This window comes from Musa acuminata, chromosome BXJ2-2 (assembly GCF_036884655.1).
Source record: "Musa acuminata AAA Group cultivar baxijiao chromosome BXJ2-2, Cavendish_Baxijiao_AAA, whole genome shotgun sequence".
In the NCBI taxonomy this organism is placed as follows: Eukaryota; Viridiplantae; Streptophyta; class Magnoliopsida; order Zingiberales; family Musaceae; genus Musa; species Musa acuminata.
The window spans coordinates 18,459,830-18,486,215 of record NC_088339.1 but is presented as its reverse complement, the minus strand read 5'-3'; the positions used below and the strand labels follow the sequence as shown (position 1 = coordinate 18,486,215).

The 26,386-nt window shown below is 37.6% G+C and overlaps 1 protein-coding gene across 2 annotated transcripts in view; it reads right to left on the bottom strand.

Moving 5' to 3' along the window:
• Positions 1-23,683, bottom strand: part of LOC135605193 (calmodulin-binding transcription activator 4-like) — a 36,708-nt gene extending 13,025 nt beyond the window's left edge. Inside the window, exons 1-4 of one of the 2 annotated variants that reach the window (XM_065094988.1) lie at positions 23,346-23,683; positions 22,688-22,819; positions 22,458-22,573; positions 16,298-16,386 (exon numbers count right to left, since the gene is read on the bottom strand). In XM_065094988.1, coding sequence (XP_064951060.1) covers positions 16,298-16,386; positions 22,458-22,573; positions 22,688-22,819; positions 23,346-23,358 — 350 coding nt within the window. In that variant the 5' untranslated portion in view covers positions 23,359-23,683. The remainder of the gene's footprint in view (positions 1-16,297; positions 16,387-22,457; positions 22,574-22,687; positions 22,820-23,345) is intronic. The other variant, XM_065094989.1, reaches the window with a different exon arrangement.
• Positions 23,684-26,386: the final 2,703 nt, after the last annotated feature.

Here is a 26,386-nt window from a genome sequence, read left to right as displayed (position 1 = left end):
TTCTTATCCTATTATTTATAGTAACCCCACATATGCAGCCTTATAATTATCTTTAAAAAATTAATTTTAAATGGAAACACAGTCATCACACAAAAACCCTAGCATCCATTTCCAAATTTATCACTTAGATTTTGTTCTATAAATAATATGCTTACGAATCTCTCAATCCTATTGAATAACTGATCTAAGATACCTTAACAAGGTCTATCGTGCCGTGGTATACCACCGGGTATGCGTAGTATGTATTGATCCGACAAGGGACCGATACATGGACTGCCCTATACCGAGTGATCTATGTTATATAACCCCTTATCGTCCGATACAAGATCTGTACAGGTCAGAATGGTCAAAATCCGATCGTTACCGACTTGTATCGGTCGATAACAGTTGGATTTTGATCGATACTGATCAAGGGCCAGGATTTATTTTATTCAAATAGTCCATTTAACCATTTGAACCATTGCAAAGGGTTTTTAAACCCTTTTTACCCCTTCATTCTCTCCCCTTTCACTCTCTCTAACTCATCTACTCTCTCAATCACTTTTTCACTCATATATTTCTCTCATTCTCTCATTTGTACTCTCTTAAACTCCACAAGGCTACGATTTATGGATTGGATCAAACTTCATAGGCTAATTAAGGAGGATTAACACCTAAGTTAGAGGAAGAACTCTCTAATTAAAGGTATGTATCTTTTTTCTCAATTTTTGATGATTTTTAAATTAAATAAGCCTATTATATGTTCTCTAATCAAATATATATGTTACTTTTTTTTCTTAATTTAGATTTTTTGCTATATTTATACTAAATTTATATTTATTTCTAACTTAAAAATCTTAATCTATTTTTTTTTTTTAGGACTATTTGGAGCTATTTTTTTATCAATTTCTTATATCGTTAGCACGACGAGGTACACCAGTATGAGGCGGTACATACCATACAGCTGATTGACTGGTACATCAGTTTAGACTGGTAAGGCAAACCTTGCCTGAAACTCTTAAGTTACAAAGACTTTTTATTCCTAAAACTACATTTTAAATATTTGATCATATTCCTTCTTAATTTATAATCTTTATTTCTAAGGTATGTCTTCATAATTCAAGTTTAAAATTTAATCTCAACTAAACTATCATCAATCAAAAGAATATCATAAGCCAATAAATAAACCATGATTATTTATTCAGTATGCTTTAGTTTATCCATTACCAATTTACAATGATAATTTATGTTTATTTTTAATATAATTTTGGAGATGTATGAAACTTGTTAAACAGATTCCCTATAGTCCTAATCAATTAATGCAATTTCACTAGGATCGATTCATATCAACCAGTATCTTTTGGTACGGGCATGAACTAGCAATGTGGATCGAGAGGGCATGCACTTGTGTCTCTCTCTCACATGAACCCTTCTTGCATCATCAACCACTACCCCCTTCAACAGACTTCATTTCATAACTAATGCATGTTAGGATCGGAGCGGCACTAAGAGGGGGGGGTGAATTAGTGCAGCGGATTAAAACTTCGGTTTTAGAAAAATCTTTCGTACGATAAGAACGGAACTTGAAAAGCTTAACTTGAAAACGTATTCTTAGAGTTGCGCAGCAAAGGTAATAAGGAACTAATGCATGTAAGAAGGTTTGCAGTAATGTAAATAGCGATAATGAAATGCAAACCAGAGATTACGCCTGATTTTAGAGTGGTTCGGTCAAATGACCTACATCCACTTGCGAGGCCCCTCTTCGATGAGGCTCCCACCTTCCACTAGCAAATCTCTTGAAATGGAAGGGTAAGTACCCCTTTTACAACCTTTTACAAGCAGTTCAACCTCTTACAAGATTTCAATAAGAAAGAAGGAGGAGAACTGTTAGGACTCTAGCTTGGAGAGTCCTAATTGAGAGGGACATTCTATTAGGACTCTAGCTAGGAGAGTCCTAATTGACAGGGGCATTCATGTAGGAGGTTTTTTCTTAGAGAAGAATTATGAGTTGTAAGGGAATAGGAGTCTTGAGTAGGAGTCCTATTAGGAGTTGGTTAGAAGTAAGAGTCTTAAGTAGGAGTCCTATTAGGAGTTAGGGTTTAGAAGCCCTATAAATAGCCATGTATTCCTTCTCTTTTCATAAGCAATAGATGAATCTTTTCTGCAGCCTTTGAGCAGCAACTTGGAGGGAGGAACCCCTATAGAGTTCCAAGGAGGCCGATCCCCTAAAGAGATCAACCCCAAGTTTAGAATCTGCAAGGGTTCTAACACCTGGTATCAGAGCAGTGTTCTTGGCGTCTCGCTGCCCTTCCACAGCCATCCATCAACCCTCCACAACCGCCCAAAGCAATTCCCACAATTGCTTAAAATATCGTCACCGAATTCCGCCATCATCTCCACCACCGCGGATCATCCTTTGATCTCCCCGTGAATTGCAACAGGTTCTAGTTTCCTACCTTACTGCTGCTGCAATTTAGTTATCCTTATTCGAAAATCCAAAAAAAAAAATTGTTCCTATATTGCTGCATAAACTTTTCGTCACAAAGTTTTCATCTCTACGACGAAAGATACATTGCAGAATTCCAGCCGCATAGCACCATCTCTTTGATCTTGCTACTGTGCTTTTTCTATCCAAATTTCTACGAAATTTTTATTACATCTTTGACACTTCCTAACAATGGATTTCCCTTTGTTTCATCGAAAAATTCTCAATATAAACTACTGATCTTTTATGTCCAATCTGCTGCACTTGAAAATCTATGCTGCAGAAAATTTCAGCTGCATATCGTTGCCTTAACCCATCTATTTGCAATCTTTTTTGAATGAAATTTCTTATACACTTCATAGATCATCTTGGCTTCCATCTAAGATTTATCTATAAAGAAATTCATCTCAAAAAAATAATTTTGTGTTGCTGCAAATTTTCATCGTAACCCGCTGAAATTTCTCGACGAGAATTCTGCTATCGCAACTTGCACCAATTTTCTTACTATTATACTGCCGAAATTTTCTTGATTAAATTAGATATCCTTGCTGTCATATAAACTGTGATTTTGCTATCAATTTTCTCCTCAATTCTCTCAAGTTTTTGGTGGAAATTACGTCGAGAAACCATTGTTTCTTCGACGACAATTCTACTCTTACAAGACAGCACATACTTGCTGCAACTTCCACGGATTTCTGTCAAACCTTTGCTACCATCTACCACAGATCCAAAACTTTCATCCACAGCCCTAAAACTCTACCAAACTACACCCTCAAACTGCACCCAAAACAGCCACAAAACAAGCCTAAACCGCAGCCTACATCCACCAATCCACCAACACTTTCGACCATCACTTCTCTCAACCTATACATGCCTTTAACCCAACAGCAAAAGAGAGATCTTAACATCATTGATTTGGGACCATATACTATGGCATCTAAGGAGGCAATCAATGCTAAATTCAAAGCCTTGGAGGCGCGAATGGAGGATAAGATTCGGACGCTCTTTACCGAACTCAGATTGGGCCGACCACTAAGCCCGAAGAAATCATATCAAGGAGAGAGCTTTGCCCAATCACACCAAGCCCGAAGAGATGACTTCCAAGGGAGGGTGGGCTCTATGACCGACCCCAACTATCCATGCATGAGAGTGGACTTCCCTAGATGGGAAGAAGGAGACCCGATTGGTTGGATCTCACACGCGGAGCGATATTTTCGGTACCACAAAATCGCAGATGCATCTATGGTGAAAATTGCAGCTATACATCTTGAAGGGGATGCTATACAGTGGTTTAAACAGTTTGAACATACTTATGGAGTCCTTTCATGGCAACAATTCAAAGAAGGACTGCTGATCCGCTTCAGACCAACCGATTACGAGAATATTGACGAACAACTAGCAAAGATCCGACAAACCTCCACCATTCAGGAGTACCAAACTAGGTTTGAAAGGTTATCTAATCAAAATCATGATTGGTCTCAAAAACAGCTATTGAGGACCTTTATTGAGGGCTTGAAGCCGGAGATCCGAGGAGAAGTTAAAGCGCGACAACCATATACGCTTATGGCAGCCATCTCTTTCGCACGACATCAAGAGGAGCAATTGAACCATGAAGCTCGGAGGACTAGGGTCGTTCCTCAACCAGTAATATTGAAGCCCTCAGCCCCCCCTACTATTGACCAAGTCCCTACACCAAAGAGGTTAACAAGAGAAGAGCTTCGGGAGCGATATGCGAAGGGGTTATGTTGGCATTGTGACGAGTCGTGGAGCCGTGAGCATCGTTGTAGTAAAGGGAGACTTCTTATGATTGAACCAATAGAAGAAGAGGTCATTGAACATCCAGAAGAGAGCCTTGAACATGAAGAAGAAGATGCAGAAGAAGAGCCATAACCGACTGAAGTTACGGTGCATACACTAGCCGACTACTCAAACCCGGAAACGATGAAAGTTGGAGGCCTTCTCAAACAACAACCGATCACTGTTCTCATCGACACGGGCAGTTCTAATAACTTTATAAATAGTAAGGTTACTATCCAGATGACCTTACCTATTGAGAATTGCAGCAGGTTTGACGTTAAGGTCGTCGACGGACGGATTTTGAATTGTGATCGTAGGCGCCCGCAGGAGAAACTATTGCTGCAGGAGCAAGAGATAATTGCATATTTCTTCCTTCTCCCTCCTGATGATCATAAGGCTATGTTCATAATTAAATGGTTGACGACATTAGGTGATATTTCTTGGAATTTTATGCAACTAATTATGAAATTTTACAGTAAGGAGAAACAGGTGATACTGAACGGAAAACGTGGGGGCGACATAACAACGATTTGCACACAACAAATGGAGAATGTTTTGCATAAAGCATGCAGCGGCTTTTTGGTACAACTTGAGCAACAAACTAAGGGAGAGCCAACAGAATTTGAAGATCCAAATCTACTTCCTTTGCTTGCTGAATTTTCAAATATATTTGACGAACCGCGCAACCTACCTCTTACCCGTCGGCATGATCATTGTATAATGATTCTTCCAGGCAAATCTTCAGCAAATGCTCAGCCATATCAGTATCCACATCTCCAAAAGGATGAAATAGAAAGGATTATAAAAGAGATGCTCGAAACAGGAGTTATTCGGCCATGTTGCAACCTTTACTCTTTGCCGGTGCTACTTGTACGCAAGAAGGACGGAACAAGGCGAATATGTGTTGATTACCGAGCTCTCAATGTCATAATCATCAAGGACAAATACTTTATTCCAATAGTAGATGAATTGCTAGATGAAAGGGAGCACAAATCTTTACAAAGCTGGAACTTTGATCCGGGTATCATCAAATACGAGCATGCGAAGAAGACATATGGAAAACCACCTTTTGAACACACAACAACCACGAATTTTTGCTTTCTTCAACAAAAGGTGGAATATCTTGGGCATATCATATCAGAGGAAGGTGTGGCAGTGGACCCCTTCAAAATTAGAGCAATGCAAAACTGGCCGACCTCGAGAAACATAAAATTGCTACATGGCTTTCTGGGTTTAACAGGCTACTACCGCAAGTTCGTGAAAAACTATGGAAAGATCAGTGCACCACTTACTTCCTCACTAGAAAAAGATGTCTTCCAATGGTTGGACAGAGCCTCCGCTGCCTTCGACAAACTTAAGGCAGCCATGACGACGACGCCGGTGCTAACACTACCAGATTTCAACCGACCCTTCATTATTGAGGCCGACACATCTGGAGTCAGAATTGGAGCCATTCTCATACAAGATGGTCGACCACTCGCATACACTAGCAAGGCATTATCTCCCTCCTATCAAAATATGTCAACATATGATAAGGAGATGCTCGCCATTGTGCGCGCAGCAACGAGGTGGAGATTGTACTTGATCAGGCGATACTTTCAAATCAAGACCGACCATAAAAGCCTAAAATATCTCTTGGAGCAGAAGATATCTTCCCCCGAGCAGCAAAAATGGGTAACAAAACTTCTTGGATTTGATTATGAAATAACTTACAAAATGTGGAAAGAGAATATTGTTGCAGATACACTTTCGCAGCTACCTGAGCAAGCTGAATTTTTGGTCGTTTTACTTCTAACCAGCGACTTCCTTGAGGATATTAAGATGGAATGGCAGGAAAATTCGGAGACTAGTAAGAAAAAAAAAAAAAAAAAATTGGAGGAAGCACCAAGCTCCGTGGCTCATTATAATTGGGACTCAAAAGAATTACACTATAAGGGACGCATTATGCTTATGATAAATTCTATTTGCATCTTCACGAGCAGATTTTTGACAAAGTTATTCCATATGCAGGGTACTAAATTGAAAAGGTGTATGGCATATCACCCACAAACCGACGGCCAGACGGAAGTTGTAAATAGGTGCTTGGAGACCGCCTAAAGCCACCCACCAAATATGACTACCCAAGGAGAACTTCAGACTCAGCCAAGTGCCATTATTGATCGACGGATCGTGACTCGACGACGACGATCCACTACTGAATTGCTAATACAGTGGGCAAACCTACTAATAGAAGATGCCACTTGGGAGAACTATGACGACTTGAAGATCAAATTCCCAGAATTCACAAATCATCAGCCTCGAGGACAAGGCTGATTTGAAGAGGGCGGGTCTGTTAGGACTCTAGCTTGGAGAGTCCTAATTGAGAGGGACATTCATGTAAAACTGTTAGGACTCTAGCTAGGAGAGTCCTAATTGAGAGGGACATTCTATTAGGACTCTAGCTAGGAGAGTCCTAATTGACAGGGGCATTCATGTAGGAGGTTTTTTCTTAGAGAAGAATTATGAGTTGTAAGGGAATAGGAGTCTTGAGTAGGAGTCCTATTAGGAGTTGGTTAGAAGTAAGAGTCTTAAGTAGGAGTCCTATTAGGAGTTAGGGTTTAGAAGCCCTATAAATAGCCATGTATTCCTTCTCTTTTCATAAGCAATAGATGAATCTTTTCTGCAGCCTTTGAGCAGCAACTTGGAGGGAGGAACCCCTATAGAGTTCCAAGGAGGCCGATCCCCTAAAGAGATCAACCCCAAGTTTAGAATCTGCAAGGGTTCTAACAAGAACTCTCTAGCAAATTGAAAACAAGACTTGCTAAGACTTTCTAAGACTTTTCTCTCAATCAAATGCTTCTCAAAAGTTGTAATCTCAGCTGAGATTTGAGGGGTATTTATAGGCCTCAAGAGGATTCAAATTTTGGGCTCCAAAATTTGAATTCTCTTTGGGTTCCCGATACTGGCGGTGCCACCGCCCAGCCAAGCGGTGCCACCGTCCAGCGTTCAGGTGCTGGGAGGTGCAACCGCCCAGCCCAGGAGGTGTCACCGCCTAGCCAGGCAGTGCCACCGCCTGGCTCTCCGATTTCACTGGTTTGGCTTAATTTTAGCCCAAACCATATCCGACTTTGGGCCCAATTGGCCCATAACCAGGATATAGGATTATCTCTTAATCCTAATCCTAATTACAAGTGAACTACATAACAGAAACACATCCTAAGCAAGCTTTCAACCGCGAACGTCGAGTCTTGTTTCGGCGAACTTTCCGACGAACTTCTTCCGACGGACTCCCATCAAGCTCCCGATCTTGTGATGACTTTAACGAGTAGCCGAGCCTTCTCGGTGATCTCCGTGAACCTCCGACGATCTCTTCGGCGAACTTCCGAAAATTCCGATAGGTTCCCGATTTCTTCTCGGTTAGTTCCGGCAGCATCTCCGACGATTCTTCGGACTCTTAAACGTACATCGATCTTGACTCCGGTATTCTTGCTTTGTGTTTTCTGGTTATCGTAGTTAATCCTGCACACTTAACTCAATAATATGGATTAGATCAATTAACCCATCAATTGATTTCATCATCAAAATCCGAGATTCAACAATCTCCCCCTTTTTGATGATGACAATCAATTGATGACGGAGTTAAACATAACTCCCCCTATCTATATGCCATATTATGAAAACACTTGAATTCCATCCATAGAATTCAAGCATAAACCGATAAGTTCTAACCGTAGAACTTATCGTCATTCTCATTAAGCAATAGTAAAAACAAAACTTCGATGAAAATCATGATAAGAGACAATTTTTACTACGATAGAAGATAAAGATTTTCAACATGAATTTCATGATGTAAATGTAAGGCATGCCTTCAATATGATCAATCAATCTTGCGATATTTTCAAGGATTTTGCAAGGCATATAAGACATTCATATCACACAAGTTTTTGTAATTCATATAAGTCATGCTATTGTTATGGTGTAAGTCATCACTTAATCATCACTTCTCCCCCTTTGTCATCAAGAAAAAGAGACAAGCCAGCTAATTGATGATCATAGAAAAAAGGTTTAGCATTTAATAGGAACCAAAGTTTATCATTCAAATTTGCCAGAATAGTTTATCCAAAAGACATCATCATTTATGCAGATCAACACAGTAGTTATCTAAAAGGAAGGATCAGTTATCGTTCAATCGATGACAAACTTTGAACTTGTTGTTAAAAGCAAACAGAACAGAATAAAAAGATACATCAGTTTAATCCTTAGGAGGTAATCCATAGTGCTGATACAGGATATCTATTTTTTCATTCATTTGTCGTAGTGTCTTCAAAATTTCAACTTGTTGATTCTGAATTTGTACTTGCTGAGATTTGATCTGAGACAGTTCCGCCATAATGAGATCTTCAGAGGAGGAAACAGGAGCTGAAGGTGCTGTGCCAAAGGGACTAGGAGGAGGAGATTCATTTCTCATAAGAATTGGTGTTTCGGGGTGTTCTATTGGTTGAGGAATTGGATCCGTCCTTCTAGGCTGCCTAACCCATATGCCATTGCTAAAAGTGCACCTAAGTCTTTTCAGTAGGTTTTTATTTATTATGTTATATCGATCATTTTGAATAGATTCTTCATCGGGTGGAATGCAAATGTTATAGGCATAAAGAAATCTAGTGATTAACCTCCCATATGGCAATATAGTATCTTTAGCCATAATATCCTGCATGTGTTGGTGAATTAAGTACCCAAAACAATTATGCTGACCGGTCATAATCCAATACATGGTTCCTATCTCTATTTGACTTATTTCGTCAAGATGAAATTGTTTGGGGAATATGATGCTTGTGATAATGTGATGAAGAATTTTAGAGTTGAAAGGCAGTAGGTGTTCACAGCTCTTGGGTAGGAAGTCAAGGTTTGGATTTGCAAAAATTGTTTCTACGACTTCGGTATAGGTTGCTCCTATTATGTTGACGTCCCATTTACCTTTAAAATAGCATCCCCTATCTTTTTCAGTTATGCCAATTAGCTCACAAATAGTGCTGTCAAATATTCTAATGGGTGTTCCTAGAAGGTAAGTGCTTAGGCTATCGTTGTCCTCATATAGGTTGGCATAGAATAATCTAACTAATCGCGGATAGATTGGTTCATCTATTTGTAGTAGAGGTAGAGCTTCTAGGTGTGCAAACCACCTAATGGGTTCTAGGTCCTCTAGTTCATCCAGATCAACGTATTTTCCCTTATGGATACATCGTGTTTTAAATTTTGGAAAGCTAAGGGCTACCTCTTTTGATCTAAAAAGATCATGGTCAAATGAATCTCCTTCAATCCTTTTTCCTTTTGATCTCTTAGGAGCCATTATCTAGACAAGATGATAATGAAATTGTGAAAAATAAGCAAGGGAAAGAGGAAAGAAAAGAGGGAATGGGATACCAAAAAGAGGGATTTCAAGTTACCTTATGGAGATTATGTTGAGAGATGGAAGGCTTGGACCACCAAGAATCCTTCTCCAATGCTTCTAAGAGTTAGAATGAGGTTTAGAGGGAATGAGAGAGGGTTTTGAGAGCCCTTTTTTCGGGTTGGGGGCGGTGTCACCGCCGGCCCTAACCCCTTGGGTTAATAAGGGTCGCTCGGTCGGTGCCACCGCCTGGCGCCCGAGCGCCAGGCGGTGCAACCGCCGGATCTGGCAGTGCCACCGCTGGCATCCCGCGGAGGAACGAAAAAAATTTTTCTTCCTCCCTTTTGTTTAGCTTCTTCCCTCAAGATTATAAGTTATACTTTAATGGATCATTTTGAATTGAAGAAGAAGAAAGAAATCAAATCCACAAAAGAAAGGAAAAGGACGAGTCATTTTTCGTGAAGCTCATTTTAGGGACAATTTAACATGCCTAATTCCCTTCTAATGAATTCAAATTGATCTTCGTTCAAAGCTTTTGTAAATATATCTGCTAATTGATGCTTTGTGTCAATGAATTCTAGAACAACATCATTGTTAAGGACATGATCGCGTATGAAATGATGCCTAACGTCGATGTGCTTAGTTCTAGAGTGCAGAATTGGATTTTTAGTAAGACATATGGCACTAGTATTATCACATTTTATGGGAATGTTTTTAAAGTGAATTCCATGGTCTTCTAATGTATTTTTCATCCAAATGACTTGTGCACAACATGCACTTGCAGCAATGTATTCGGCTTCCGCCATAGATAGTGCAACTGAATTTTGTTTCTTGGAAGTCCAAGAAACAAGTGCATGTCCTAAAAATTGGCATGTTCCGGATGTGCTTTTTCTATCTATCCTGCATCCGCCAAAATCGGCATCTGCATAAGCTATTAGATCGAATTTTTCAGATTTTGGATACCACAATCCTAAATTTGGAGTTCCTTTAAGATACCTAAATATTCTTTTAACACTCTTCAGATGAGATAATTTAGGATTAGATTGAAACCTAGCGCAAAGTCCTACACTAAACATAATATATGGTCTAGTCGCGGTGAGGTAGAGTAGACTACCTATCATTCCCCTATATGTTTTTTGATCGAAATTTTCACTATTTTCATCCATATCTAACTTAGTCGTAGTACTCATAGGGGTGTTTATTGCTTTTGAATTATCCATGTTAAATCGTTTTAACAATTCTAATGTATATTTGGATTGGTTAAGAAATATACCATCACTAAGTTGTTTGATTTGTAATCCTAAAAAGAAAGTTAATTCACCCATTAAACTCATTTCAAATTCATGACTCATACATTTGGCAAATGATTCACATAGTGATTCATCCGAAGAGCCAAAAATAATATCGTTAACATAAATTTGCACAATAAGAAAATTATTTTCCAAATGTTTAATTAACAATGTAGTATCAACCTTGCCTTTGGTAAAATTATTTAAAATAAGAAAGGAACTAAGCCTTTCATACCAAGCTCTAGGAGCTTGTTTCAAGCCATAAAGAGCTTTAGTTAATTTGAATACATGATTAGGAAGAAGAGAATTTTCAAATCCGGGAGGTTGTTCGACATATACTTCTTCGGAAATAAAACCATTCAAGAAAGCACTTTTGATATCCATTTGAAATAGTTTAAAATTATTACTACTAGCATAGGCAAGGAGCATCCTTATGGCTTCTAATCGAGCCACGGGAGCGAAGGTTTCTTCGTAATCGATACCTTCTTCTTGGTTGAAACCTTTGGCCACTAATCTAGCCTTGTTTCTAACCACGATACCATTTTCGTCTTGCTTGTTTCTAAAGACCCACTTAGTACCTATGACTAAGTGGTCACTTGGTCTAGGAACAAGCTTTCATACCTCATTCCTCTCAAATTGGTTCAATTCTTCTTGTATTGCAATGACCCAAAAATCATCTTTTAAGGCTTCGTCAATGCATTTAGGTTCAATTTGAGAAAGGAAAGCGGCGTTGGCACAAAAATTCTTGAAAGAAGAACGAGTTTGAACTCCTTTTGTTGTATCTCCTATAATTAGCTCCTTTGGATGAGCATCTACATACTTCCATTCTTTGGGTAAAGAAATTTCGGAAGAAGATGCATTCAAATGGTTATTTTAAGGAGGGGGTTCGTTTAAATTCAAATTATCAAAACCAAGATCATCAGCAAAATCATTTTTCTTTAAATCAGAAATTTCATTAAAAACTACATGAATAGACTCTTCTATTACTAAGGTCCTTTTGTTAAAGACACGAAAGGCCTTAGAAACGGAGGAGTAACCAAGAAAAATGCCTTCATCGGATTTAACATCAAATTTACCTAGGGCATCCTTTTCATTTAAAATGAAGCATTTACAACCAAAAACTTTAAAATAAGAAATATTTGGTTTTTTGTTGTTCCATAATTCATAGGGAGTTTTTAATAGAGATGGTCTTATTAGGACCCTATTCATGATGTAACAAGCTGTATTTACGGCTTCGGCCCAAAAATATTTGGGTAAACTATGTTCATTTAACATAGTTCTTGTCATTTCTTGTAGGTTTCTATTTTTCCTTTCAACTACTCCATTTTGTTGAGGATTTCTTGGAGTTGAGAAGTTGTGATTGTACCTATTAACTTCGCAAAAATTTTGAAAGTCATGGTTTTGGAATTCACCACCGTGATCACTCCGAATTGATGAAATCATAAAGCCTTTTTCATTTTGAGTGAGTTTACAAAATTTAGATAAACACTTGAAGCAATCACTTTTGTGAGCTAAGAAATAGGTCCAAGTGTATCTAGAGTAGTCATCCACAATCACAAAAGCATATTTGCTTCCACCTAGACTTGTTGTATCAATTGGTCCAAATAAGTCCAAATGGATCAATTGTAATGGTCTAGTGGTGCTAATTTGATTTTTTGGTTTGAAGCTTGTTTTTATTTGTTTGCCTAGTTGACATGTATCGCATACCTTATCCTTAATAAACTTCATATTCGGAATCCCTTATACTAATTCTTGAGATGAGATTTTAGATATTGTTTTCATGCTTGCATGACCTAATCTCCTATGCCAAAGCCAAGCATCATCATTTACAGCGGAGAAACACATTTCATTACTTAGTTCATCAAGATTGATGGTATAGACATTATTTTGTTTTAACGTAATCATAGTCATGTTATGATTTGGTTTTTCAATAATGCACATATTTGATTCAAATCTAACGATATAACCTTTATCGCATAGTTGACTAATACTTAAGAGATTGTGTTTCAATCCATCAACTAGTAAAACATCATCAATAGAAAAACTAAATTTGTTGCCAATAGTTCCCTTGCCAATGATTTTGCCTTTGTTGTTGTCTCCGAAGGTGACGTACCCTTCTTCTTTGCTAGTGAGCATAGAGAAATGAGATTGATCTCCAGTCATATGTCTTGAGCATCCACTATCGAGATACCATCTCTTGCTCCTAGCTTGTGGGTTTGTCTACAAAAGAGGATGATTTTTAGGTACCCATTTGATTTTGGGTGCCTCAAAAATTGACCCACTAACTTTGTTATTTATTATTGAATCCTTTATAGTTCCTTTAGGAACCCATATTAATTTTTGTGAGCTCATTTTCCTAAATGGACATTTGTAGGCAATATGTCCAGATTTGCAACAGAAGTTGCATTTCATATAAGAGGAAACATGTAATGTCGGTCCTTTTATGAAAGTGGTAGGATTTTGATGTAATCCTTTTACAAATCCAATTCCATTTCTATTTGCGATGTGACCCTTGTGTGCAAGGATCATATCTAATCCTTTGCTACCAACCTTAAACTTGTTTAAGGTTTCTTTAAGAAGCAAATTTTTATTTTTTATTGCTTCTAAATACTCACACTTAGAGCATGGAGGAGTTTGAAGATTATCAAACTTTTCTTGTAGCAAAGCATGCTCTTTCTTTAAGATACTTAACTTCTTGCTAACAGTTCTACATTCATCAAATAATTCATGAAAAGCGATAGAGAGTTCTTCAAAAGATAAATCTTCATTAAATAAATCACATACCTCTTCTCCTAAAGCCATTAGCGCGTAATGAGCAACTTGCTCGGTGTTGGACTCCTCTTCTTCGGATGCGCTTGAATCATCCCACGTTGCCTTGAGCGCCTTCTTCTTTGATGTCCTCTTTTTGGCTTGAGGACAATCGTTCTTGTAATGTCCCGGTTTTTTGCATTCATAGCAAATCACTTGGTCCTTCTTTTGTTAAAATTTATTTTTTATATTATTTTTAAATTTGTTCTTTCTTAAATATTTTTTAAATTTTTGAGTCAAAAGTGCAATGTCATTGTCACTGTCCTCATCACTTGATGTTCCTTTCAAGTGGTCTTCTTGTGATTTGAGTGTCATATCCTTCCTGTTCTTTGGAAGGGGGTTCTCGAGCTCGTCATGAGCTTGACATGTCATTTCGTAGGTCATTAGAGACCCAATGAGTTCTTCAAGAGGGAATGCTTTAAGGTCTTTGGCCTCTTGAATGGCCGTAACTTTTGGATCCCAACTTTTAGGGAGGGATCTTAAGATTTTAGTTACTAGTTCAAAGTTAGTAAAATCTTTACCAAGAGCTTTGAGTCCATTGATGACATCCGTAAACCGGGTGTACATGTCTCCGATGGACTCACTTGGTTTCATTCGGAAAAGTTCGTAAGAGTGCACAAGGATGTTGATTTTGGACTCTTTCACTCGGCTAGTGCCTTCATGAGTGACCTCAAGAGTTCTCCAAATATCAAAGGCCGAATCGCAAATTGAAACACGATTAAATTCATTTTTGTCTAGTGCACAAAACAAGGCATTCATAGCCTTTGCATTTAAAGCAAAAACCTTCTTTTCCGATTCATTCCATTCGCTCATCGGAAGAGAAGATTTTTGAAATCCGTTTTCAACAATAGACCAAAGCTCAAAGTCCATAGAAATGAGGAAGATCCTCATGCGAGTCCTCCAATATGTGTAATCCGACCCATTAAACAAAGGTGGTCGTGCAATAGAATGGCCCTCTTGCATGCCGGAGTAAGCCATCTCTCTTGGGTATTAAACCAAATATGAGAGATAACCTCGCTCTGATACCACTTGTTAGGATCGGAGCGGCACTAAGAGGGGGGGGTGAATTAGTGCAGCGGGTTAAAACTTCGGTTTTAGAAAAATCTTTCGTACGATAAGAACGGAACTTGAAAAGCTTAACTTGAAAACGTATTCTTAGAGTTGCGCAGCAAAGGTAATAAGGAACTAATGCATATAAGAAGGTTTGTAGTAATGTAAATAGCGATAATGAAATGCAAACCAGAGATTACGCCTGATTTTAGAGTGGTTCGGTCAAATGACCTACATCCACTTGCGAGGCCCCTCTTCGATGAGGCTCCCACCTTCCACTAGCAAATCTCTTGAAATGGAAGGGTAAGTACCCCTCTTACAACCTTTTACAAGCAGTTCAACCTCTTACAAGATTTCAATAAGAAAGAAGGAGGAGAACTCTCTAGCAAATTGAAAACAAGACTTGCTAAGACTTTCTAAGACTTTTCTCTCAATCAAATGCTTCTCAAAAGTTGTAATCTCAGCTGAGATTTGAGGGGTATTTATAGGCCTCAAGAGGATTCAAATTTTGGGCTCCAAAATTTGAATTCTCTTTGGGTTCCCGATACTGGCGGTGCCACCGCCCAGCCAAGCGGTGCCACCATCCAGCATTCGGGTGCTGGGAGGTGCAACCGCCCAGCCCAGGAGGTGTCACCGCCCAGCTCTCGGGTGCTGGGTGGTGCTACCGCCCAGCCAGGCGGTGCCACCGCCTGGCTCTCCGATTTCACTGGTTTGGCTTAATTTTAGCCCAAACCATATCCGACTTTGGGCCTAGTTGGCCCCTAACCAGGATATAGGATTATCTCTTAATCCTAATCCTAATTACAAGTGAACTACATAACAGAAACACATCCTAAGCAAGCTTTCAACCGCGAACGTCGAGTCTTGTTTCGGCGAACTTTCCGACGAACTTCTTCCGACGGACTCCCATCAAGCTCCCGATCTTGTGATGACTTTAACGAGTAGCCGAGCCTTCTCGGTGATCTCCGTGAACCTCCGACGATCTCTTCGGCGAACTTTTGAAAATTCCGATAGGTTCCCGATTTCTTCTCGGTTGGTTCCGGCAGCATCTCCGACGATTCTTCAGACTCTTAAACGTACATCGATCTTGACTCCGGTATTCTTGCTTTGTGTTTTCTGGTTATCGTAGTTAATCCTGCACACTTAACTCAATAATATGGATTAGATCAATTAACCCATCAATTGATTTCATTATCAAAATCCGAGATTCAACATCTCTCTCTCACATGAACCCTTCTTGCATCATCAATCACTACCCCCTTCAACAGACTTCATTTCATAACTACATGTAAACCGAAGTTCCAATATTAATCTCATGCACAAAGTATCATATAAACTTATGGTTTAAGGTTGCTAAAAATTGCTGACAGCCAAATAGATATAGCAGATTCTATTTATTCCAAAAGAAATTACAATACTAAGACAATTATGAGCAAAAGCAAGCTATAATACATGGTTCAATTGAAAATTATGATAATTAATAATTCCAACGATCCAGAAGTAATTAGAAGTAGAATAACTCACGGATCTAGCATCCAATAACTCCTCCTTTGAAAACAAGAATTTGGTTCCCCATGGGCATAATAACAATTTATTGCTTCATAATTTCCAATCTGGCAATGGGTATGCATATTGAGACAATGAATTAGCATAAAATTCATCAACAGCATAACCAAAAAATATACTAAATTAGCCAAAGTATCAAAAACTGACCAAACTAAAATCATTTATATTGCAAAGCAAAAAAATTAGAAAACGAATGATAAATTTGACCATATGATGACATGCAATTTTGATCTACTTTCTTTCTACAATTAAGGAAAACAAAAAAAAGTTGGCATGATTTCTGAAATATGTAGCATAGCAGTTTTTGGTGCCAAATGCAACTCCTAAACTCATGACTACTGATTGATGTTAATAAGGATTATAATTTCGGTTCGTACTAGTGCACCGAGCAGGCGGGATACACACCGAGGCATACCAACAGTATGCCCAAAATCATAAAAAATCTAAAAATAAAATAAAGTTAAATTAGGGTTTTTAAGTCAGAAATAAATATAAACTTAGTATAATTTTAGTAAAAATAATATAAAATTAACACAATATCAATCAAATTTTGATTAAATCATCATTAAAACTACTAATAATAATAATAAAAACCTTAATTAAAATCTACTTAAACCTATTATACCATCATAAACATATGATCCAATTTTTAATATGCATAAAATATAAAGATTTGACCTATTAGGTGCCTATTTTCAAAAAAATCAATATTAAACGCACTAATTACAGCATTAAAGATCTTAATTACTCCATAATTAATACTATTCTACCATCCAAAATATATCAAACAACATATTAGACATTAAGTCATACACCACATATAATAGGCTTAATCATCTCATAAATCAATAAAAATCTAAAAAGAGAATATGTACCTCTTGATCAGAGTGCTCTTCCTCTTAATCCTCCTAAATTAGCCTCTTAAATTTGATCTAATCCATAAATCATAGCTTTGTTGAGTTTAGGAGAATGAAAATATGAGAATAGGAGCGAGATATGAGTAAAAAAGAGTTTGAGAGAGTTTAAAAGATTGAGAGAGTGAAATGAATTGAAAGAGGGGGGAGAAAAGGGTTTAAAAACTCTTTTCTAAGCCTCAAATGGTCAAATTGACTGTTTAAAATAGGGCAATCTCAGCTCTTGATCAATAACGATCGAAATCCAATCATTATCAACCGATAGAGGTTGATAATAGTCCGATTTTGATCGTTACCGCCCGATACAAATCCCGTATCGCCCAATACGGGGTCAAGTGATTGGTGCTGCCCGATAGAGGGCAATCTGCATAGCAGTATCCTGTTGGACCAGTACATACCGCTCGTACCGGGTGGTACGCATTGGTACAGTAAACTCTGATTGTTAGGAATATATTTTTTCTAATACATACTTAGAAGACAGCTATTGTCAAAAAGTTTCTCTCAATTATCTTGGATTTCATACTTATTTTGCGCCTTATAAGTCATTGCTTTTACAGTTGCAATTAGATCCCATAAAGTCCAAGAATTTATTAAAGGCCTATCAGGTAATAGCTGAATTTACTCTATGTAACAACCCATTCACTAGATAAAAATGTCTGTTTGTTCTTCTAAGCTCAGGCTTACAGATTCATATGTGGGATGAAGTCAATAACTATACGCTTTACAAAATGGATATACTGTGATGGGATTCAGTTGTATTAGAAGGAATTGCTCTCAGTTCTCATACTATGAGTTCTAAATTCTCACTTCTCATACTATGAATCCTAGAGTGTTGGATGGCACTATCAAAATTATTTCTCAAAGGTTCTTAATTACTAACAAAGTACTCTCACTTCTCGTACTATTTGCTTTACAAAATGGATATACTGTGATAGAATCCAGTTGTATTAGAAGGAATTGCTCTCAATTCTCATACTATGAGTTCTAAATTCTCACTTCTTATACTATGAATTCTAGAGTGTTGGATGGCACTATCAAAGTTATTTCTCGAAGGTTCTTAATTATTAACAAAGTACTCTCACGACTCGAACTATGAGTTTTAAAATCTCACTTTTTAAACTATGAATTATAGACTGCTGGGTGGCACTACCAAAGTTATTTCTTGAAGGTTCTTAATTATAAACAAAGTAGTTTTAACTTTTGTGCAAAGATGTTAATTGTTAAAAACATTCTACAATATTTTCTTGAATTGCTTTCTATAGATCAAGAAGCTTAATCAAGTTGCATAAAAGACGACAAGCTACACATGACTTGCTACAATTTTTCTTTGAACTGCTTGCATGTCCATATCAGATATATAGTGGACATACGGTACTTCTTGGACATTTGTGACTTCATCTTAAATCCAATATCTTTAAATAATTACAGCCATGATTGGACTGTCTCATGATGCTTGTAGGATACCTCATGTATACTTCTTGGGAAAACTTTGTTTACATAAATGTTTATCATCTTATACTACAGGACATATGATTAGATACATCGTTTCAGGTCACTTGCATTAAACATTTAATATGCAAAAGTAAAATAATGATCTTATCCCATTTATTTCAAAATTGATTATTATCTTGTCCATATTCTGAAAGAACTTTCATGAAGAATAGGTCAAAGGTGTCAGTTACCTATTATTATTTATATGTATGTGCCTATATATTCTAATACCATAAATAAATATAATGATAAGTAAGGTATGCAATACCGTACCATACCGGTGTTTCGAGGTTGGCTCGGTACGATATGGTACAGGCATACCGAGCTATCACGGACAAACTTCTAAACAGGATGTTTGATGTAATGCTTATGTATGTCTGTGTCTTTTGGTATGTTCATGCTTTGCACAACATGTAGAGGGACGACCGAAGGTTTAATAGTCTAATTTTAGTTAGGTTGATGGCCGCTTTAGGCTTGTAAATAAAGGTTGTGTCATGTGGACACTTGTGAGAGAATTTCGGTTTGTAGTGGACCATTTTGACCCTTTGTTGTGCAACTGTTCAGAGCTTGTAAAGTCTGTTTGTAATTTACATTGTCTATGAAGTGTTTCCTGGAATATTTGCTTGTGAATCCCGAGTGAGGCGTTTTTTCTAACCCGTTTTCTCTTTTGTGGGTCCTAAGGGACCATGAAAGATTTCGGGGAGGCTGACATTTACGGACGGACACGCAAGGGTGCCGCAAGACTTAGGCAAAACTAGCTAAGTCCGTGATAGATGGTATCAGAGCGGGATAAGCACTCATAGAAACACTTGGCATGCAAACGTGGGGGACCTAGCGAGGCTGCGTTGAGGGCAGTCAGCACACGCGCGACCATTTGGGGGAAAACGGGTATAGAGATGTAGGGAAAAGGAGTCGCTCAGAGGAGTGGGCATCTGAGATTGACATTCAGAGGAATGGCCAACCCTTCACGCAAGAGGCACCACGAGAACAAGCAAGCTTGGAAGAATGTGTAGCGCACAAAGGTTGGGATGGCTGAGTTTGAGCTACGGCTCAACGTTGATAACTATACTTGATGGTGCTCAAGGCAAGCGAGGTGCTTGGTAAAGGATGAAACAATGCAAGGTGGAATGAGTTGCTCAGCGATCGAAAGAGTTGTGCAAAGCTCACAGAGGTGAGGGGAATTGCTAACTCGAAGAATTCGGTACTCATGCATGGGCTTGTATGCGGACGATGGAATGTTCGTGGCCATCCCAAGGCGACCGAAACTCGGCGTCATGGAGCATTGAAACTTTCTCTTCGGTATGTGAAGGATACATCGGTAGGAGGCTGAAGTGTGCAGCGAGTTCAACATGTTGCTAGGCCTTGAGTGATGCAACGGGGGTTGTATTGACGTGGAGTCGCAATCTAGCAAGTGCGTTTATAGGAAGCAGAACAATGCACAGTTTGTTTAGTAAATCGGAGTAGTTCAAGGAGATGGTGGTCTCCGAAATGAAGAGAGATGTTGCTCCAATGGGATAGTTATCCAGGAGGGATAGATCTCGGTTTCTCCAAGTACTTGGAGTTTTCCAAGTACCGAGACAAGGCTGAAGGGCAGAGGCCTCGTAAGACCGGTGTCAACGAGCTTCTCATCAAGATAGCCGAAAGTGAAGGACTTCGAGTCATGCAAAGGGTGCACAACTAAAGAACGAAGCAGGCAGTACGTGGTGTCGTACCTTTGCTACTCAGTAGAGTAGGCGGCAGGGTTGATGGAGAAGACGGTACAATCCCAGAGGCCATCAAATCTATTAGAGAATTACTCCAAGTTGGGGTGAAAACTTCCTGCATTCCAGAAGTTCGATGGCATTGAGAAGGTAAATCACAGTAGCAAACTCAATGCAAAGAGTGCAAACACTTCGATTGCTTCAGAAGTGTGAGCAAAGAGCAGGCGAAGGTTAGTAACCAGCTCTTTGCATGGAGTATAACCCTTGAGGAGGCGGGCAAAGTCAAGTAACTATTGCATTCTCAACTCTTAAGAGAATGGGTGAAACTGAGTACCCCAATTCTCTTATCTATCCAACAGAGGAGTGCTGCACAGGTTCAAAGACCCTTCGAAGATAATGGAAGACAATAGTTATCAAATCCTCACCAATGGTGATCAGTACTACTGAGAGTAGATTATCCGCTTCATTTCCCAACAGAATGTCAATCGAAAGCAGAAGTGATACGAATCTACTTGGAAGTGACAACTAAATGAAAGAAGAGTCGATGGACATTTTATGGAGGAAGGACCCAAAACTTCGAAAGTTTACGAGGCGATGCTCGTTAAAGCTCCAACAAGCATCCACCCAGTTCAAGCAGCATGTGATATTTGAGAGACTGACGCATAGTAAGGATGGTCTTTTCTTTCATCTGGAGTATCCGCAGGAATCAACAAAGATCAACACAACTCAGCCAACCCTACACTAGAGTCAAAGTCATTGGCGAGTTGAAACAGCATAGCGGATCAAAAGGTTCGACTACTCAAAAGTAGCAGCGGAGAGCAATTGGGAGCCAAGAGACATATTGCAATTGGAGCAAAAGATTGAAAACTCAGCAAAGGCGAGGAGTTGCACTGTCAGTAAAGGCTTCGACGAGGACGTCGAAGGAATAAGCGGGGGAGAATGTCACGGCCAAACTTCTAAATAGAATGTTTGATGTAATGCTTATGTATGTCCGTGTCTTTTGGTATGTTCATGCTTTGCACAGCATGTAGAGGGACAGCCGAAGGTTTAATAGTCCCATTTTAGTTGGGTTAGTGGTCGCTTTAGGCTTGTAAATAAAGGTTGTGTCATGTGGACACTTGTGAGAGATTTTCGATCTGTAGTGGACCATTTTGACCCTTTGTTGTGCAACTGTTTAGAGCTTGTAAAGTCTGTTTATAATTTACATTGTCTATGAAGTGTTTCCTGGAATATTTACTTGTGGATCCCGAGTGAGACGTTTTCTCTAACCCGTTTTCTCTTTTGTGGGTTTTGTGGGTCCTAAGGGACCATGGGAGGCTTCGGGGAGGCTGACCTTTGCCTGCTCTTTGCTCACGCTTCTGAAGCACTCGAAGTGTTTGCACTCCTTGCATTGAGTTAGCTACTGTGATTCACCTTCTCAATGTCATCGAACTTTTTGAATGCAGGAAGTTTTCACCCCAACTTGGAGTAATTCTCTAATAGATTTGGTCGCCTCTAAGATTGTACCGTCTTCTCCATCAACCCTACCGCCTACTCCATTGAGTAGCAAAGGTATAGCACCACGTACTGCTTGCTTCGTTCTTTAGTCGTGCACTCTTTGCATGACCCGAATTTATGGCTTCATGCTTAAATTATTACTTGTAAACAAATAAACTTCAGCATATCTAAAGAAAGCAAGAAATATAGGACTAACAAAAACATTTAAGGAATAAAAAAAGGATTATCTTGATAGATCTATTATACACAGCCTTGTCCCTGCAAGTAAAAAGACAAATTTCCTTGACTGGAACCCTGCTCACACAGGTGATAAAGGAGTAATTTTATAATGGCACAATGCTCACCCTCATCAAAAAGATATGGATGGCATTAAACAAATCTTTTGATGAGGCAAAGCAAGCAAACCTCAAGACACAGAATGAAAGAAGAGAAGAAAAATCCGCTGCACGAAGACATGGAGAGTATAAAAGCAACATCCTACATAAAGAAGCATACTAAAAGCTTAACACTATGTACCTTAAGTCGCTCATGCCCTTCACGGATGGTTCTACCGTTTCTCTTTTTCCTCCATGAGTGGCCATCATTACGAAAATAACGAAGCACTCTGCGGTTGAAAAGAAACAAAGAACCACCTGTCAAGAACAAGAAAGTCGAATCAGAAAATTGAAAAGATAGAGGGCTGAAGACCCTTAATCAAGCACATTAGAACACTGTAGGTATAAGATTCAACAGAATGCATCGATTACTAGGTGGCTTCTGGGGAGGCTTCTGAGTGATCTCAAACGTCTCATGATTCTGCAGAATAAACAAGACTTCTACTGGCTTCAACCACCGGAACTGAGTTTCTTTACTTAACTTATTGATATCAAAGTCTGTAACTGCACAAAAGAGATGAAGCAGCTTAAGTCTGTTCCTGCCTTGCTTTTCACGTAAAAATCATATGAGATAGAGAAGATTCTAAGACACTTTTTGACACAAAATTGACCATTCAGAGGCAATAAAAGCAGAATCAACAAGTGTATTCATAGCCAGAATATTCCCAGAGACACGATCACAGCTAAAAATTTGCCATCAGCAGTCCATTCTTTCCACATGAACCAGAAGAAGATAAGTCATACAACTCCACTCTCATCAAGAAACAAGAAACCCAATCAGCAAATAGTCAAACAAGCCGAAATGTAAGCTTAAAGCTCCAATCTTGCAGGGGGGATAGCAATCAAGAACCAATCTTTTCACAAAGAAGAACTTATCCGGTGTCACACAACTAAAACGGAACCAAGATTCCTTCTTTTTATAAAAAAAGTTAAGACAGTTAGAAGAACAATTACCGCTTAAAATCAAAGGAGAGAAAGTAAAGGAAAAGGCAAACAAAAGAAGGAAAACCCAAAATCAATCCGAACGCACCTCGCTGCATCATATCAGTCCTCCGTCGTGGGACCCGAGATCGAATCAAATCGGAAGGAACTCTCAGGGTTCAACCTTGGAGAAGGAAGCAACTCCGAAGGCAGCAACAGTCGCAGAGACCGCCGGCGGTGAACCACGGCGATGAGCGGAGAGCGGCGAAGTGCCAAAGAAGCACGGAAGCAGGAGAAAGAAAATACAAAACCCGAAGTATATATCTCTCTCGGTTTCAGATGTGAAAGGAATGGAGTAGAGAGATGAAGAAGACGAAGAAGAGGGAAGAGAGAATGGGAGGGGAGGGGAAACAGACAACGGCAGGAGAGAGATGCCCGCGGTCGCTTCTTTACAGTATTGACGACGGTATATTGACCCAAAACGGGTCGTGCATTTTGATGCACTGATTTGCCACTATTCCATATATCGTTGTGAGACAATATTTATATATAGTATGCTTACGCCCAAAAATTCAAATTTATCATATTATATACATATATATATATATATAATTAAACATATGGATATATCATCATAATTAGTGTTCATGAATTGATCATCAGGGCAATGAGATTTGAATTTACCTAACTTGTTGATGCTCTTTAGTTTACAAATGATTACTATAAATATTACACATCAAATTGGATGGGTTCTTTTTTTTTAACTTCATTGGTGTAATGCAATCTTTTGATATTCAACTCTCTTCCAATCTTCTTTAGGTACTTTACTTTTTTCTCCAACATCAAAGTTTGACTCTGTGAAGGAACACAAAAAGATAGAAAAAAATAAAAAATGAATATTAGTGTAATTTGCAAAGGGTATTTATTTATATATTTAAATTTTATTTTTATTTTTTTCAAACTCACTGGAAATGATGGTGGGTAATATACAAATGGTAATGAGGATGAGATATGTAGAGGATCTAAATATTTGAAAGTATATATATATATATATATATATATATATATATATATATATATATATATATATATATCAGAAATTATGAAAGAATAGATATGTAAAAGCATGTTATATAATTGTAAATAGAGCAACCATGTAAGGGGCAATACATGAAAGAGCCTTAGTTTTATAAGAATGTATTCCATATCCTAACTTAAATTTAAAGGAACAAATACAAAAATTATTGTTCTTATTTAGTCTACTCTTGTCTCTTATCCCCATAATTAAAGCAGAAAAAAACAGGGAATGACAACCCAAAAGGTAATAAGAGCATGTTGGGCACATGCTCTAATGTTCTGTCCATCAAAGTGAAAGACAAATAGACATGTTTTAAGGATGTGAGTCTGATCTACAAAATTTGCTTCTTCTTCTTTACCCTTCATCCAGTCTGAAAATAAAGAATTGATTAGTGAATGGGGTTAGGGGTACATAGTAATCAAAACTCAACATATATTTGTAAGCAAGTGATATTAAAATATTTCTACATAGGTAACTTATATGCGCATTTTAAAAGGATTAGAGGAATAATGATATAAATAACAAGAAATTGGAGACTATTATGTAAATTTGGATACACATAAAAATTTCTTCTTTTGTTACCCTTCCTCCATTATAGAAGAAGGAAAAAAAATATATGTTGATGGATCGAGGGGAATTTATAATTTATTATAATAATTTATATCAATAATGGATAAATTTATTAGTCACTCATACGATAAATCTATATGGTATATGTATTTTGCTAATGATATTATCTTAATTGGTGACAACTTAAATGGAATTAATTATAAACTAGAGTAATGGAGGTAAGTCTTAAAAACTAGAGGTTTAGATTAGGTAGAATTAAGATTGAATGCATAAAATATAATATTAGTGATTCTAGAAATAAACAGAAGAATATAATTAAGTTGTAAGGACAATAAGTTTTTTAAGTAAAAGCTTTATTTGTTTTAGATTAATTATTCAACAAGAAAAGATATCGATGAAAATATTATTTATATAATAAAAGCATGATAGTTAAAATGACAAGGGGCATCATGAGTTTTGTATGATCATCAGATATCTTTGAGATTAAAAGAAAAATTTTATAAAACGATTATGATATCAATAATATTTATGGATCCGAGCGTTGAATAATTAAGAAACAACGTATTATCAAAATTAGAAATACTTTTATTCATAAAGAACTAAATATATGTCACTTTGATAAATGATAAGACAAGATAAAATTATTTAAGATGACATGAACATATACGGAAACATATTAATACAATAGTTAGAAAAGAAAAAAAAAATTAATTAACATTAGTGAGATGAGAAAAGAATAAAAATTAATTTTAATAAAAATTACAAATAAAAATTTAAATATTTTAAACTTAACTAAACATATTATATTTTATCAATTTTAATGATAACAAAGGATTAATAGTTGAAACTTATAGTTTTATTGTTATTACAATAATTGGATCTCATGATTTGCTATAAGAAGGGAGTGCAATTCATTGAGAAATTTTTATTACAAAAGTTCATTATTGAGCAATTCATTTTTGTCGAAAGTTCATCATGTCTATTTCAATAATTTTCATCGACTGACATCTGACAAGGACATCAGAATAGACACCTATCCTTCAAAGACATCATTATCCTCCAAAGAGCAGTCTAAGTTAGCTTAGTGTATGACATGTACATTATGGCGATTAAATGGGTCAATTTGGTGGACAATGATGTCTTAAAAAAGATTCTCCAAAGCCATATATGCATTGGTAGAATGTCACATCACATACACTAATAAGGCAAATGTGCACATATATATTCTTCATAAGTCTGTAGCTTTCATATTTATTCCTCTTAATGTAAGTTTAGCACATGAGAATGTATTTAATTTCTGTTAGTTAAACTATAATTTACATTAAATACCATTTAAAATACTAAAATATTTTAGGTACAATTTTTTTTTCTTTAAGAAAACTAATGTTAGTCATGGTTGAAAATGTTTGACCTGAGTTTTTCTGTCTAGATGTCAATACCAGTGGCATATAGGTAGGAATATATCATGTTATATCAAATTTATAATGACAAATATGTTATTT